Here is a 17,132-nt window from a genome sequence, read left to right as displayed (position 1 = left end):
CTGTGTGTTCTAAACCCCCTGATTGAGGCAGCTTGCTGACCTGCCCAGGTGAGGACAGTGTGACAGGCTGTGTGTTCTGAACCCCCTGATTGAGGCAGCTTGCTGACCTGCCCAGGTGAGGACAGTGTGACAGGCTGTGTTCTGAACCCCCTGATTGAGGCAGCTTGCTGACCTGCCCAGGTGAGGACAGTGTGACAGGCGGTGTTCTGAATCCCCTGATTGAGGCAGCTTGCTGAACTGCCCAGGTGAGGACAGTGTGACAGGCTGTGTGTTCTGAACCCCCTGATTGAGGCTGCTTGCTGACCAGCCCAGGTGAGGACAGTGTGACAGGCTGTGTTCTGAACCCCCTGATTGAGGCAGCTTGCTGACCTGCCCAGGCGAGGACAGTGTGACAGGCTGTGTGTTCTACACCCCCTGATTGAGGCAGCTTGCTGACCTGCCCAGGTGAGGACAGTGTGACAGGCTGTGTGTTCTACACCCCCTGATTGAGGCAGCTTGCTGACCTGCCCAGGTGAGGACAGTGTGACAGACTGTGTTCTGAACCCCCTGATTGAGGCAGCTTGCTGACCTGCCCAGGTGAGGACAGTGTGACAGGCTGTGTGTTCTACACCCCCTGATTGAGGCAGCTTGCTGACCTGCCCAGGTGAGGACAGTGTGACAGGCTGTGTGTTCTACACCCCCTGATTGAGGCAGCTTGCTGACCTGCCCAGGTGAGGACAGTGTGACAGGCTGTGTGTTCTACACCCCCTGATTGAGGCAGCTTGCTGACCTGCCCAGGTGAGGACAGTGTGACAGGCTGTGTGTTCTACACCCCTGATTGAGGCAGCTTGCTGACCTGCCCAGGTGAGGACAGTGTGACAGACTGTGTTCTGAACCCCCTGATTGAGGCAGCTTGCTGACCTGCCCAGGTGAGGACAGTGTGACAGGCTGTGTGTTCTACACCCCCTGATTGAGGCAGCTTGCTGACCTGCCCAGGTGAGGACAGTGTGACAGACTGTGTTCTGAACCCCCTGATTGAGGCTGCTTGCTGACCTGCCCAGGTGAGGAGAGTGTGACAGGCTGTGTTCTGAACCCCCTGATTGAGGCAGCTTGCTGACCTGCCCAGGTGAGGACAGTGTGACAGGCTGTGTGTTCTGAACCCCCTGATTGAGGCAGCTTGTTGACCTGCCCAGGTGAGGACAGTGTGACAGGATGTGTGTTCTACACCCCCTGATTGAGGCAGCTTGCTGACCTGCCCAGGTGAGGACAGTGTGACAGGCTGTGTTCTGAACCCCCTGATTGAGGCAGCTTGCTGACCTGCCCAGGTGAGGACAGTGTGACAGGCTGTGTTCTGAACCCCTGATTGAGGCAGCTTGCTGACCTGCCCAGGTGAGGACAGTGTGACAGGCTGTGTGTTCTGAACCCCCTGATTGAGGCAGCTTACTGACCTGCCCAGGTGAGGACAGTGTGACAGGCTGTGTTCTGAACCCCCTGATTGAGGCAGCTTGCTGACCTGCCCAGGTGAGGACAGTGTGACAGGCTGTGTTCTGAACCCCCTGATTGAGGCAGCTTGCTGACCTGCCCAGGTGAGGACTGTGTGACAGGCTGTGTGTTCTGAACCCCCTGATTGAGGCAGCTTACTGACCTGCCCAGGTGAGGACAGTGTGACAGGCTGTGTTCTGAACCCCCTGATTGAGGCAGCTTGCTGACCTGCCCAGGTGAGGACAGTGTGACAGGCTGTGTTCTGAACCCCTGATTGAGGCAGCTTGCTGACCTGCCCAGGTGAGGACAGTGTGACAGGCTGTGTGTTCTGAACCCCTGATTGAGGCAGCTTACTGACCTGCCCAGGTGAGGACAGTGTGACAGGCTGTGTTCTGAACCCCTGATTGAGGCAGCTTGCTGACCTGCCCAGGTGAGGACAGTGTGACAGGCTGTGTTCTGAACCCCCTGATTGAGGCTGCTTGCTGACCTGCCCAGGTGAGGACAGTGTGACAGGCTGTGTTCTGAACCCCCTGATTGAGGCTGCTTGCTGACCTGCCCAGGTGAGGACAGTGTGACAGGCTGTGTTCTGAACCCCCTGATTGAGGCAGCTTGCTGACCTGCCCAGGTGAGGACAGTGTGACAGGCTGTGTGTTCTGAACCCCCTGATTGAGGCAGCTTACTGACCTGCCCAGGTGAGGACAGTGTGACAGGCTGTGTTCTGAACCCCTGATTGAGGCAGCTTGCTGACCTGCCCAGGTGAGGACAGTGTGACAGGCTGTGTGTTCTGAACCCCCTGATTGAGGCAGCTTACTGACCTGCCCAGGTGAGGACAGTGTGACAGGCTGTGTTCTGAACCCCCTGATTGAGGCAGCTTGCTGACCTGCCCAGGTGAGGACAGTGTGACAGGCTGTGTTCTGAACCCCCTGATTGAGGCAGCTTGCTGACCTGCCCAGGTGATGACAGTGTGACAGGCTGTGTGTTCTGAACCCCCTGATTGAGGCAGCTTGCTGACCTGCCCAGGTGAGGACAGTGTGACAGGCTGTGTTCTGAACCCCCTGATTGAGGCAGCTTGCTGACCTGCCCAGGTGAGGACAGTGTGACAGGCTGTGTTCTGAACCCCCTGATTGAGGCAGCTTGCTGACCTGCCCAGGTGAGGACAGTGTGACAGGCTGTGTTCTGAACCCCCTGATTGAGGCAGCTTACTGACCTGCCCAGGTGAGGACAGTGTGACAGGCTGTGTGTTCTACGCCCCCTGATTGAGGCAGCTTACTGACCTGCCCAGGTGAGGACAGTGTGACAGGCTGTGTGTTCTACACCCCCTGATTGAGGCAGCTTGCTGACCTGCCCAGGTGAGGACAGTGTGACAGGCTGTGTTCTGAACCCCCTGATTGAGGCAGCTTACTGACCTGCCCAGGTGAGGACAGTGTGACAGGCTGTGTGTTCTACACCCCCTGATTGAGGCAGCTTACTGACCTGCCCAGGTGAGGACAGTGTGACAGGCTGTGTTCTGAACCCCCTGATTGAGGCAGCTTGCTGACCTGCCCAGGTGAGGACAGTGTGACAGGCTGTGTTCTGAACCCCTGATTGAGGCAGCTTGCTGACCTGCCCAGGTGAGGACAGTGTGACAGGCTGTGTGTTCTGAACCCCCTGATTGAGGCAGCTTACTGACCTGCCCAGGTGAGGACAGTGTGACAGGCTGTGTTCTGAACCCCCTGATTGAGGCAGCTTGCTGACCTGCCCAGGTGAGGACAGTGTGACAGGCTGTGTTCTGAACCCCCTGATTGAGGCTGCTTGCTGACCTGCCCAGGTGAGGACAGTGTGACAGGCTGTGTGTTCTGAACCCCCTGATTGAGGCAGCTTGCTGACCTGCCCAGGTGAGGACAGTGTGACAGGCTGTGTTCTGAACCCCTGATTGAGGCAGCTTGCTGACCTGCCCAGGTGAGGACAGTGTGACAGGCTGTGTTCTGAACCCCTGATTGAGGCAGCTTGCTGACCTGCCCAGGTGAGGACAGTGTGACAGGCTGTGTTCTGAACCCCTGATTGAGGCAGCTTACTGACCTGCCCAGGTGAGGACAGTGTGACAGGCTGTGTGTTCCGCCCCCTGATTGAGGAGCTTACTGACCTGCCCAGGTGAGGACAGGCTGTGTGTTCTACACCCCCTGATTGAGGCAGCTTGCTGACCTGCCCAGGTGAGGACAGTGTGACAGGCTGTGTTCTGAACCCCCTGATTGAGGCAGCTTACTGACCTGCCCAGGTGAGGACAGTGTGACAGGCTGTGTTCTGAACCCCCTGATTGAGGCAGCTTGCTGACCTGCCCAGGTGAGGACAGTGTGACAGGCTGTGTTCTGAACCCCCTGATTGAGGCAGCTTGCTGACCTGCCCAGGTGAGGACAGTGTGACAGGCTGTGTGTTCTACACCCCCTGATTGAGGCAGCTTACTGACCTGCCCAGGTGAGGACAGTGTGACAGGCTGTGTGTTCTACACCCCCTGATTGAGGCAGCTTGCTGACCTGCCCAGGTGAGGACAGTGTGACAGGCTGTGTTCTGAACCCCCTGATTGAGGCAGCTTACTGACCTGCCCAGGTGAGGACAGTGTGACAGGCTGTGTGTTCTACACCCCCTGATTGAGGCAGCTTACTGACCTGCCCAGGTGAGGACAGTGTGACAGGCTGTGTGTTCTACACCCCCTGATTGAGGCAGCTTGCTGACCTGCCCAGGTGAGGACAGTGTGACAGGCTGTGTGTTCTGAACCCCCTGATTGAGGCAGCTTACTGACCTGCCCAGGTGAGGACAGTGTGACAGGCTGTGTGTTCTACACCCCCTGATTGAGGCAGCTTGCTGACCTGCCCAGGTGAGGACAGTGTGACAGGCTGTGTTCTGAACCCCCTGATTGAGGCAGCTTGCTGACCTGCCCAGGTGAGGACAGTGTGACAGGCTGTGTGTTCTGAACCCCCTGATTGAGGCAGCTTGCTGACCTGCCCAGGTGAGGACAGTGTGACAGGCTGTGTTCTGAACCCCCTGATTGAGGCAGCTTGCTGACCTGCCCAGGTGAGGACAGTGTGACAGGCTGTGTTCTGAACCCCTGATTGAGGCAGCTTGCTGACCTGCCCAGGTGAGGACAGTGTGACAGGCTGTGTTCTGAACCCCCTGATTGAGGCAGCTTGCTGACCTGCCCAGGTGAGGACAGTGTGACAGGCTGTGTTCTGAACCCATGATTGAGGCAGCTTGCTGACCTGCCCAGGTGAGGACAGTGTGACAGGCTGTGTTCTGAACCCCCTGATTGAGGCAGCTTGCTGACCTGCCCAGGTGAGGACAGTGTGACAGGCTGTGTGTTCTGAACCCCCTGATTGAGGCAGCTTGCTGACCTGCCCAGGTGAGGACAGTGTGACAGGCTGTGTGTTCTACACCCCCTGATTGAGGCAGCTTGCTGACCTGCCCAGGTGAGGACAGTGTGACAGGCTGTGTTCTGAACCCCCTGATTGAGGCAGCTTGCTGACCTGCCCAGGTGAGGACAGTGTGACAGGCTGTGTGTTCTGAACCCCTGATTGAGGCAGCTTGCTGACCTGCCCAGGTGAGGACAGTGTGACAGGCTGTGTTCTGAACCCCCTGATTGAGGCAGCTTGCTGACCTGCCCAGGTGAGGACAGTGTGACAGGCTGTGTTCTGAACCCCCTGATTGAGGCAGCTTGCTGACCTGCCCAGGTGAGGACAGTGTGACAGGCTGTGTGTTCTGAACCCCCTGATTGAGGCAGCTTGCTGACCTGCCCAGGTGAGGACAGTGTGACAGGCTGTGTTCTGAACCCCCTGATTGAGGCAGCTTACTGACCTGCCCAGGTGAGGACAGTGTGACAGGCTGTGTTCTGAACCCCCTGATTGAGGCAGCTTACTGACCTGCCCAGGTGAGGACAGTGTGACAGGCTGTGTGTTCTACACCCCCTGATTGAGGCAGCTTGCTGACCTGCCCAGGTGAGGACAGTGTGACAGGCTGTGTTCTGAACCCCCTGATTGAGGCAGCTTGCTGACCTGCCCAGGTGAGGACAGTGTGACAGGCTGTGTGTTCTGAACCCCCTGATTGAGGCAGCTTGCTGACCTGCCCAGGTGAGGACAGTGTGACAGGCTGTGTTCTGAACCCCCTGATTGAGGCATCTTGCTGACCTGCCCAGGTGAGGACAGTGTGACAGGCTGTGTGTTCTACACCCCCTGATTGAGGCAGCTTGCTGACCTGCCCAGGTGAGGACAGTGTGACAGGCTGTGTTCTGAACCCCCTGATTGAGGCAGCTTGCTGACCTGCCCAGGTGAGGACAGTGTGACAGGCTGTGTGTTCTGAACCCCCTGATTGAGGCAGCTTGCTGACCTGCCCAGGTGAGGACAGTGTGACAGGCTGTGTGTTCTACACCCCCTGATTGAGGCAGCTTGCTGACCTGCCCAGGTGAGGACAGTGTGACAGGCTGTGTTCTGAACCCCCTGATTGAGGCAGCTTGCTGACCTGCCCAGGTGAGGACAGTGTGACAGGCTGTGTGTTCTGAACCCCCTGATTGAGGCAGCTTGCTGACCTGCCCAGGTGAGGACAGTGTGACAGGCTGTGTGTTCTACACCCCCTGATTGAGGCAGCTTGCTGACCTGCCCAGGTGAGGACAGTGTGACAGGCTGTGTTCTGAACCCCCTGATTGAGGCAGCTTGCTGACCTGCCCAGGTGAGGACAGTGTGACAGGCTGTGTTCTGAACCCCCTGATTGAGGCAGCTTGCTGACCTGCCCAGGTGAGGACAGTGTGACAGGCTGTGTTCTGAACCCCTGATTGAGGCAGCTTGCTGACCTGCCCAGGTGAGGACAGTGTGACAGGCTGTGTTCTGAACCCATGATTGAGGCAGCTTGCTGACCTGCCCAGGTGAGGACAGTGTGACAGGCTGTGTTCTGAACCCCCTGATTGAGGCAGCTTGCTGACCTGCCCAGGTGAGGACAGTGTGACAGGCTGTGTGTTCTGAACCCCTGATTGAGGCAGCTTGCTGACCTGCCCAGGTGAGGACAGTGTGACAGGCTGTGTGTTCTACACCCCCTGATTGAGGCAGCTTGCTGACCTGCCCAGGTGAGGACAGTGTGACAGGCTGTGTTCTGAACCCCCTGATTGAGGCAGCTTGCTGACCTGCCCAGGTGAGGACAGTGTGACAGGCTGTGTGTTCTGAACCCCCTGATTGAGGCAGCTTGCTGACCTGCCCAGGTGAGGACAGTGTGACAGGCTGTGTTCTGAACCCCCTGATTGAGGCAGCTTGCTGACCTGCCCAGGTGAGGACAGTGTGACAGGCTGTGTTCTGAACCCCTGATTGAGGCAGCTTGCTGACCTGCCCAGGTGAGGACAGTGTGACAGGCTGTGTGTTCTGAACCCCCTGATTGAGGCAGCTTGCTGACCTGCCCAGGTGAGGACAGTGTGACAGGCTGTGTTCTGAACCCCTGATTGAGGCAGCTTACTGACCTGCCCAGGTGAGGACAGTGTGACAGGCTGTGTTCTGAACCCCTGATTGAGGCAGCTTACTGACCTGCCCAGGTGAGGACAGTGTGACAGGCTGTGTGTTCTACACCCCTGATTGAGGCAGCTTGCTGACCTGCCCAGGTGAGGACAGTGTGACAGGCTGTGTTCTGAACCCCTGATTGAGGCAGCTTGCTGACCTGCCCAGGTGAGGACAGTGTGACAGGCTGTGTGTTCTGAACCCCCTGATTGAGGCAGCTTGCTGACCTGCCCAGGTGAGGACAGTGTGACAGGCTGTGTTCTGAACCCCCTGATTGAGGCATCTTGCTGACCTGCCCAGGTGAGGACAGTGTGACAGGCTGTGTGTTCTACACCCCCTGATTGAGGCAGCTTGCTGACCTGCCCAGGTGAGGACAGTGTGACAGGCTGTGTTCTGAACCCCCTGATTGAGGCAGCTTGCTGACCTGCCCAGGTGAGGACAGTGTGACAGGCTGTGTGTTCTGAACCCCCTGATTGAGGCAGCTTGCTGACCTGCCCAGGTGAGGACAGTGTGACAGGCTGTGTGTTCTACACCCCTGATTGAGGCAGCTTGCTGACCTGCCCAGGTGAGGACAGTGTGACAGGCTGTGTTCTGAACCCCTGATTGAGGCAGCTTGCTGACCTGCCCAGGTGAGGACAGTGTGACAGGCTGTGTGCCTGAACCCCCTGATTGAGGCAGCTTGCTGACCTGCCCAGGTGAGGACAGTGTGACAGGCTGTGTGTTCTACACCCCTGATTGAGGCAGCTTGCTGACCTGCCCAGGTGAGGACAGTGTGACAGGCTGTGTTCTGAACCCCCTGATTGAGGCAGCTTGCTGACCTGCCCAGGTGAGGACAGTGTGACAGGCTGTGTGTTCTGAACCCCTGATTGAGGCAGCTTGCTGACCTGCCCAGGTGAGGACAGTGTGACAGGCTGTGTGTTCTGAACCCCTGATTGAGGCAGCTTGCTGACCTGCCCAGGTGAGGACAGTGTGACAGGCTGTGTGTTCTACACCCCTGATTGAGGCAGCTTGCTGACCTGCCCAGGTGAGGACAGTGTGACAGGCTGTGTTCTGAACCCCTGATTGAGGCAGCTTGCTGACCTGCCCAGGTGAGGACAGTGTGACAGGCTGTGTTCTGAACCCCTGATTGAGGCAGCTTGCTGACCTGCCCAGGTGAGGACAGTGTGACAGGCTGTGTGTTCTGAACCCCTGATTGAGGCAGCTTGCTGACCTGCCCAGGTGAGGACAGTGTGACAGGCTGTGTTCTGAACCCCTGATTGAGGCAGCTTACTGACCTGCCCAGGTGAGGACAGTGTGACAGGCTGTGTGTTTCTGAACCCCTGATTGAGGCAGCTTGCTGACCTGCCCAGGTGAGGACAGTGTGACAGGCTGTGTTCTGAACCCCTGATTGAGGCAGCTTACTGACCTGCCCAGGTGAGGACAGTGTGACAGGCTGTGTGTTCTACACCCCTGATTGAGGCAGCTTGCTGACCTGCCCAGGTGAGGACAGTGTGACAGGCTGTGTTCTGAACCCCTGATTGAGGCAGCTTGCTGACCTGCCCAGGTGAGGACAGTGTGACAGGCTGTGTTCTGAACCCCTGATTGAGGCAGCTTGCTGACCTGCCCAGGTGAGGACAGTGTGACAGGCTGTGTGTTCTGAACCCCTGATTGAGGCAGCTTGCTGACCTGCCCAGGTGAGGACAGTGTGACAGGCTGTGTTCTGAACCCCTGATTGAGGCAGCTTACTGACCTGCCCAGGTGAGGACAGTGTGACAGGCTGTGTTCTGAACCCCCTGATTGAGGCAGCTTACTGACCTGCCCAGGTGAGGACAGTGTGACAGGCTGTGTGTTCTACACCCCCTGATTGAGGCAGCTTGCTGACCTGCCCAGGTGAGGACAGTGTGACAGGCTGTGTTCTGAACCCCTGATTGAGGCAGCTTGCTGACCTGCCCAGGTGAGGACAGTGTGACAGGCTGTGTTCTGAACCCCTGATTGAGGCAGCTTGCTGACCTGCCCAGGTGAGGACAGTGTGACAGGCTGTGTTCTGAACCCCCTGATTGAGGCAGCTTGCTGACCTGCCCAGGTGAGGACAGTGTGACAGGCTGTGTGTTCTGAACCCCCTGATTGAGGCAGCTTGCTGACCTGCCCAGGTGAGGACAGTGTGACAGGCTGTGTGTTCTGAACCCCTGATTGAGGCAGCTTGCTGACCTGCCCAGGTGAGGACAGTGTGACAGGCTGTGTGTTCTGAACCCCCTGATTGAGGCAGCTTGCTGACCTGCCCAGGTGAGGACAGTGTGACAGGCTGTGTGTTCTGAACCCCCTGATTGAGGCAGCTTACTGACCTGCCCAGGTGAGGACAGTGTGACAGGCTGTGTTCTGAACCCCCTGATTGAGGCAGCTTACTGACCTGCCCAGGTGAGGACAGTGTGACAGGCTGTGTTCTGAACCCCCTGATTGAGGCAGCTTGCTGACCTGCCCAGGTGAGGACAGTGTGACAGGCTGTGTTCTGAACCCCCTGATTGAGGCAGCTTGCTGACCTGCCCAGGTGAGGACAGTGTGACAGGCTGTGTTCTGAACCCCCTGATTGAGGCAGCTTACTGACCTGCCCAGGTGAGGACAGTGTGACAGGCTGTGTGTTCTGAACCCCCTGATTGAGGCAGCTTGCTGACCTGCCCAGGTGAGGACAGTGTGACAGGCTGTGTTCTGAACCCCCTGATTGAGGCAGCTTACTGACCTGCCCAGGTGACGACAGTGTGACAGGCTGTGTTCTGAACCCCCTGATTGAGGCAGCTTGCTGACCTGCCCAGGTGAGGACAGTGTGACAGGCTGTGTGTTCTGAACCCCCTGATTGAGGCAGCTTGCTGACCTGCCCAGGTGAGGACAGTGTGACAGGCTGTGTTCTGAACCCCCTGATTGAGGCAGCTTACTGACCTGCCCAGGTGAGGACAGTGTGACAGGCTGTGTTCTGAACCCCCTGATTGAGGCAGCTTACTGACCTGCCCAGGTGAGGACAGTGTGACAGGCTGTGTTCTGAACCCCCTGATTGAGGCAGCTTGCTGACCTGCCCAGGTGAGGACAGTGTGACAGGCTGTGTGTTCTGAACCCCCTGATTGAGGCAGCTTGCTGACCTGCCCAGGTGAGGACAGTGTGACAGGCTGTGTGTTCTGAACTTATTTTTCTTTATTTGTGTCATTGGATCCAGGTCACATGTTTAAATGGTCACTGTCATATTTACATTTATTTTTACGGGTCATAAATACCTGTAGATATTTAAAGGGATGATAAATACCTGTAGATATTTAAAGGGATGATAAATGCCTGTAGATATTTAAAGGGATGATAAATGCCTGTAGATATTTAAAGGGATGATAAATACCTGTAGATATTTAAAGGGATGACAAATACCTGTAGATTTTTAAAGGGATGATAAATACCTGTAGATATTTAAAGGGATGATAAATACCTGTAGATTTTTAAAGGGATGATAAATACCTGTAGATATTTAAAGGGATGATAAATACCTGTAGATATTTAAAGGGATGACAAATACCTGTAGATTTATAAAGGGATGATAAATACCTGTAGATATCTAAAGGGATGATAAATGCCTGTAGATATTTAAAGGGATGATAAATGCCTGTAGATATTTAAAGGGATGATAAATACCTGTAGATATTTAAAGGGATGACAAATACCTGTAGATTTTTAAAGGGATGATAAATACCTGTAGATATTTAAAGGGATGATAAATACCTGTAGATTTTTAAAGGGATGATAAATACCTGTAGATATTTAAAGGGATGATAAATACCTGTAGATATTTAAAGGGATGATAAATACCTGTAGATATTTAAAGGGATGATAAATACCTGTAGATATTTAAAGGGATGATAAATACCTGTAGATTTTTAAAGGGATGATAAATACCTGTAGATATCTAAAGGGATGATAAATACCTGTAGATTTTTTTTAAAATGAACATCACTTCAGTATTATAGGAGGTCAGAGTGACACAGGAAATACACGGGGTGTGAAACAGGAAACAGGAAGTACACAGCTGGTGAAACAGGAAGCAGGAAGTACACGGTGTGTTTACTGTGCTTACATCTTTCTTCCTGTTGCATCATTAACTGACCGTGTGTCTGTCTAAAGGTATTGAAGATGCATTCAAGACAGCCGCCACTGAGGTCAGTCTGCTGGCTGGAACCGATGAGTTCAACGCTACAGAGCTCTTTGGTGTCGGTAAGACTCTTCTTTCAGTAGTCTTTTTAGTAATTTTCCCCTCATGTATCTAAACATCAGGTTTCCTCCACTGTCAAACGCAACAGCGATTCTATTCAGCATGAATGTCCAGGTCAGGGTTACTTTCTGAATTGACCTCAAACTGTGGCCCAGTCCTCCCAGACAGCCCATTGATTTGTGAGGATATGTCTGTTCTAGTCAATATATTTCTATGGCCCGGTCCTCCCAGACAGCCCATTGATTTGTGAGGATATGTCTGTTCTAGTCAATATATTTCTATGGCCCGGTCCTCCCAGACAGCCCATTGATTTGTGAGGATATGTCTGTTCTAGTCAATATATTTCTATGGCCCAGTCCTCCCAGACAGCCCATTGATTTGTGAGGATATGTCTGTTCTAGTCAATATATTTCTATGGCCCGGGCCTCCCAGACAGCCCATTGATTTGTGAGGATATGTCTGTTCTAGTCAATATATTTCTATGGCCCAGTCCTCCCAGACAGCCCATTGATTTGTGAGGATATGTCTGTTCTAGTCAATATATTTCTATGGCCCAGTCCTCCCAGACAGCCCATTGATTTGTAAGGATATGTCTGTTCTAGTCAATATATTTCTATGGCCCAGTCCTCCCAGACAGACCATTGATTTGTGAGGATATGTCTGTTCTAGTCAATATATTTCTATGGCCCAGTCCTCCCAGACAGCCCATTGATTTGTGAGGATATGTCTGTTCTAGTCAATATATTTCTATGGCCCAGTCCTCCCAGACAGCCCATTGATTTGTAAGGATATGTCTGTTCTAGTCAATATATTTCTATGGCCCAGTCCTCCCAGACAGCCCATTGATTTGTGAGGATATGTCTGTTCTAGTCAATATATTTCCATGGCCCAGTCCTCCAGCGCAGCCCATTGATTTGTGAGGATATTTCTGTTCTAGTCAATATATTTCTATGGCCCAGTCCTCCCAGACAGCCCATTGATTTGTGAGGATATGTCTGTTCTAGTCAATATATTTCTATGGCCCAGTCCTCCAGCGCAGCCCATTGATTTGTAAGGATATGTCTGTTCTAGTCAATATATTTCTATGGACCAGTCCTTCCTGGGCCCACTCATCATTCTTTCTCATTCTGCATCAGGACAGGAAGAGAGCCAAGCATTCTGTAATGTTCTGCTCTCTGTCTGTTCCAATATCCTCAGTTAGCCAGGAGAAAAGAACCCATCAAATAAATAGCTAGGCTAGCACACATATGCATCCTCCTATTCCCATCTTGTATGAGACAGAGAGAGAGAATGGGGGTGAGAGAGAAAGAGAGAGACAGGGTGCAGAGGTGACTAACTAACCCTGTCTCTTCTAGACCCAGACAGCTGTAGGGAGAGATCCAGACTAACTAACTCTGTCTCTTCTTGACCCAGACAGCTGTAGGGAGAGATCCAGACTAATTAACCCTGTCTCTTCTAGACCCAGACAGCTGTAGGGAGAGATCCATACTAACTAACCCTGTCTCTTCTTGACCCAGACAGCTGTAGGGAGAGATCCAGACTAACTCTGTCTCTTCTAGACCCAGACAGCTGTAGGGAGAGATCCAGACTAATTAACCCTGTCTCTTCTAGACACAGACAGCTGTAGGGAGAGATCCAGACTAACTCTGTCTCTTCTAGACCCAGACAGCTGTAGGGAGAGATCCAGACTAACTCTGTCTCTTCTAGACCCAGAGAGCTGTAGGGAGAGATCCAGACTAATTAACCCTGTCTCTTCTAGACCCAGACAGCAGTAGGGAGAGATCCAGACAGCAGTAGGGAGAGATCCAGACTAATTAACCCTGTCTCTTCTAGACCCAGACAGCTGTAGGGAGAGATCCAGACTAATTAACCCTGTCTCTTCTAGACCCAGACAGCATTAGGGAGAGATCCAGACTAACTAACTCTGTCTCTTCTAGACCCAGACAGCTGTATGGAGAGATCCAGACTAACTCTGTCTCTGTCTCTCATGTCTTCTAGACACAGACAGCTGTGAACGCTGGATGAACTGTAAGTCTGAGTTCCTGAAGAAATACATGATCAAAGTCTCCAACGACCTCCCCAGCTGCCCCTGCTCCTACCCCACCGAGGTGGCCTACAGCACGGCCGACGTCCCCGACCCCGCCACACGCCGGGACTTCCGCTGGAAAGACGCCAGCGGCCCCAAGGAGAAACTAGAGATCTACAAACCCACGGCCCGGTGCTGCATCCGCTCCATGTTAACTCTAGAGTCCACTACTCTGGCCGCACAGCACTGCTGCTACAATGACAACATGAAGCTCATCACCCGGGGTAAAGGAGCAGGAACACCCAACCTCATCAGCAACGAGTTCTCTGCTGACCTCCACTACAAGGTCGACGTCCTGCCCTGGATCATCTGTAAGGGGGACTGGAGTCGTTATAACCAGGTCAGGCCTCCTAACAACGGGCAGAAGTGTCCAGACAACCCCCTGGATGAGGATTATCACAAACAGGTGGAGGACGCTCAAGAGTTTTAGAACTGGAGAGATGAACATGAGAAAGAGAGAGAGAGAAAAAAAAAACGATCTGAGAAATGTTTATGAATCTGGTACTTCAATTGGTGCTTCAAACCATCCATGAGTGTTTTTAGACTTTGGAACTCGGTGCCATATGAACAGGACTGTCTGTTGATCAGCCAACGTGATGAAGAGACAACTAGGTGCCATATGAACAGGACTGTCTGTTGATCAACGTGATGAAGAACACGAGGAACTGTTCTCGTCTTCATCTTAATCACAGTCTATAAGTCATGTCAGGTCTTTGTTTCTATGACATATCAAATCAAATTATATTCAAAGTCAAACTGTATGATGGATTTTTGACAAATATTTTTTCTGATAATAATTCTATAAATGTTTGGTTTAAAAGGGATAGCTTGGTGTAGCATCATAAAAAGGGAAAATTACTTTTCATGTTTTAGATTTGTTTTGTAAGTTTTTAGCTTGTTTCTGATTGGCCAAAAGGAGAGCACAGGGATTCTTAATTGGCTGAATGATCAGATCCAAATCTCCATGTTTTGAGTCACACCCTCCTAACCTATCAGAAGAGAGAGAGAGAGTGAGATCCCTGACCTATCAGAAGAGAGAGAGAGAGCGAGATCCCTGACCTATCAGAAGAGAGATAGAGAGACATCCCTGACCTATCAGAAGTGAGAGAGAGAGAGACATCCCTGACCTATCAGAAGTGAGAGAGAGAGACATCCCTGACCTATCAGAAGAGAGACAGAGAGAGATCCCTGACCTATCAGAAGAGAGAGACAGAGAAGATCCCTGACCTATCAGAAGAGAGAGACAGAGAAGATCCCTGACCTATCAGAAGCGAGAGACAGAGCGAGATCCCTGACCTATCAGAATCAGAAAGTGTCTTTGTGCTGTGGATATCACAGTTGTAACTGAGTGTAAAGGAGTCTTGTAACATCCAGAATCTACAGAGCGATGGGTTAGCATTCTGCTCATTGGTAGCTGTAATATTCAGGTTAGCATTCTGCTCATTGGTAGCTGTAATATTCAGGTTCCCATATTTGTTCCCATGTATGCTTATACGCTTGTTTATTTAGCATGCCGTTTTTCTTCTCCTTTACCCAATCGCCCCTCTTCCGTATAGATTCCTCCCTCCAGATCATTATCTCTGGTATAAAAAAAATAAAGCGTTATTTTTGTAGAGTATTTATTAAGCTGTAGATTTATGTCCCAAAATGTTGGGTGTCCATGATCGTTGTCGTTGATTGGTTTCTGACTAGATGCTAACTTGAGATGGGACCCGCACTCAAACGAAATCATCACGATTGGCTTAAATCGTTCATTGAGATTTTTCAGCCAAAAACTTGGATTGAGCCGCTCGTCTCAAGTTAGGATTCGGCCCAAAAAGAAAACAAGAATAGGAAATGTGTGAATACAGCTGTACGGGGAAAAAGATTGTGATATAAATGTTGAAATAAAAAATGTTTAAATAAAAAAACATGAAGTAAAATGTAAGAGATAATGTACTTCCTATATTTAATTTGTTGTTGTATTAGTTTTATCTGTCCATTTATAATGACGATCTGTTCATAACGTGGAGTAGCCAGATTATACAGTCAGTAAAAAGAGGAATAAGCAGAACACAACCTCTGAGATTATTATAGAATAGGACTATTATCAAGTTTGTTTTAGGAATTAGGATGACTTGTTATTGGGATGACTTGTTATTAGGATGACTGGTTATTGGGATGACTTGTTATTGGGATGACTGGTTATTAGGATGACTTGACTTGTTATTAGGATGACTTGTTATTAGGATGACTTGTTATTGGGATGACTTGTTATTAGTATGACTTGTCTTGTTATTGGGATGACTGGTTATTAGGATGACTTGTTATTAGGATGACTTGTTATTGGGATGACTTGTTATTGGGATGACTTGTGATTAGGATGACTTGTTATTAGGATGACTTGTTATTGGGATGACTTGTTATTAGGATGACTTGTTATTAGGATGACTTGTTATTAGGATGACTTGTTATTGGGATGACTTGTTATTGGGATGACTTGTTATTGGGATGACTTGTTATTAGGATGACTTGTTATTAGGATGACTTGTTATTGGGATGACTGGTTATTAGGATGACTTGTTATTGGGATGACTTGTTATTAGGATGACTTGTTATTGGGATGACTGGTTATTAGGATGACTTGTTATTGGGATGACTGGTTATTAGGATGACTTGTTATTAGGATGACTTGTCTTGTTATTAGGATGACTTTTTATTGGGATGACTGGTTATTAGGATGATTGGTTATTAGGATGACTTGTCTTGTTATTAGGATGACTTGTTATTAGGATGACTTGTTATTGGGATGACTTGTTATTAGGATTACTTGTTATTGGGATGACTTGTTATTGGGATGACTGGTTATTAGGATGACTTGTTATTGGGATGACTGGTTATTAGGATGACTTGTTATTAGGATGACTTGTTATTAGGATGACTTGTTATTGGGATGACTGGTTATTAGGATGACTTGTTATTGGGATGACTTGTTATTGGGATGACTTGTTATTGGGATGACTTGTTATTGGGATGACTTGTTATTAGGATGACTGGTTATTAGGATGACTTGTTATTGGGATGACTTGTTATTGGGATGACTTGTTATTAGGATGACTTGTTATTAGGATGACTTGTTATTAGGATGACTTGTTATTGGGATGACTGGTTATTAGGATGACTTGTTATTGGGATGACTTGTTATTAGGATGACTTGTTATTAGGATGACTTGTTATTGGGATGACTGGTTATTAGGATGACTGGTTATTAGGATGACTTGTTATTAGGATGACTTGTCTTGTTATTAGGATGACTTTTTATTGGGATGACTGGTTATTAGGATGATTGGTTATTAGGATGACTTGTCTTGTTATTAGGATGACTTGTTATTAGGATGACTTGTTATTGGGATGACTTGTTATTGGGATGACTTGTTATTAGGATGACTTGTTATTAGGATGATTGGTTATTAGGATGACTTGTTATTAGGATGACTTGTTATTGGGATGACTTGTTATTAGGATGACTTGTTATTAGGATGACTTGTTATTAGGATGACTTGTTATTAGGATGATTGGTTATTAGGATGACTTGTTATTAGGATGATTGGTTATTAGGATGACTTGTCTTGTTATTAGGATGACTTGTTATTAGGATGACTTGTTATTAGGATGACTTGTTATTAGGATGACTTGTTATTAGGATTACTTGTTATTGGGATGACTTGTTATTAGGATGACTTGTTATTGGGATGACTGGTTATTAGGATGACTTGTTATTAGGATGACTTGTCTTGTTATTAGGATGACTTGTTATTAGGATGACTTGTTATTATGATGACTTGTTATTTGGATGACTGGTTATTAGGATGACTGGTTATTAGGA

At 50.4% G+C, this 17,132-nt stretch overlaps 1 protein-coding gene across 2 annotated transcripts in view; it reads left to right on the top strand.

The window, feature by feature from the left end:
- The window catches only part of ism1 (isthmin 1), a 94,278-nt gene extending 79,089 nt beyond the window's left edge, over positions 1-15,189 (top strand). The window contains exons 5-7 of one of the 2 annotated variants that reach the window (XR_010460646.1): positions 11,094-11,183; positions 13,180-14,694; positions 14,731-15,189. Coding sequence is in view for 1 of the 2 variants with exons in the window: in XM_065007801.1 (XP_064863873.1) it covers positions 11,094-11,183; positions 13,180-13,697 (608 nt within the window). In the remaining variant the exon portion in view is untranslated. Of the gene's footprint in view, positions 1-11,093; positions 11,184-13,179 lie in introns of both variants that reach the window. The other variant, XM_065007801.1, reaches the window with a different exon arrangement.
- Positions 15,190-17,132: the final 1,943 nt, after the last annotated feature.

Source organism: Oncorhynchus nerka, linkage group LG23 (assembly GCF_034236695.1).
Source record: "Oncorhynchus nerka isolate Pitt River linkage group LG23, Oner_Uvic_2.0, whole genome shotgun sequence".
Classification (NCBI taxonomy): domain Eukaryota; kingdom Metazoa; phylum Chordata; class Actinopteri; order Salmoniformes; family Salmonidae; genus Oncorhynchus; species Oncorhynchus nerka.
This window is presented reverse-complemented; position numbering and strand designations above follow the sequence as displayed.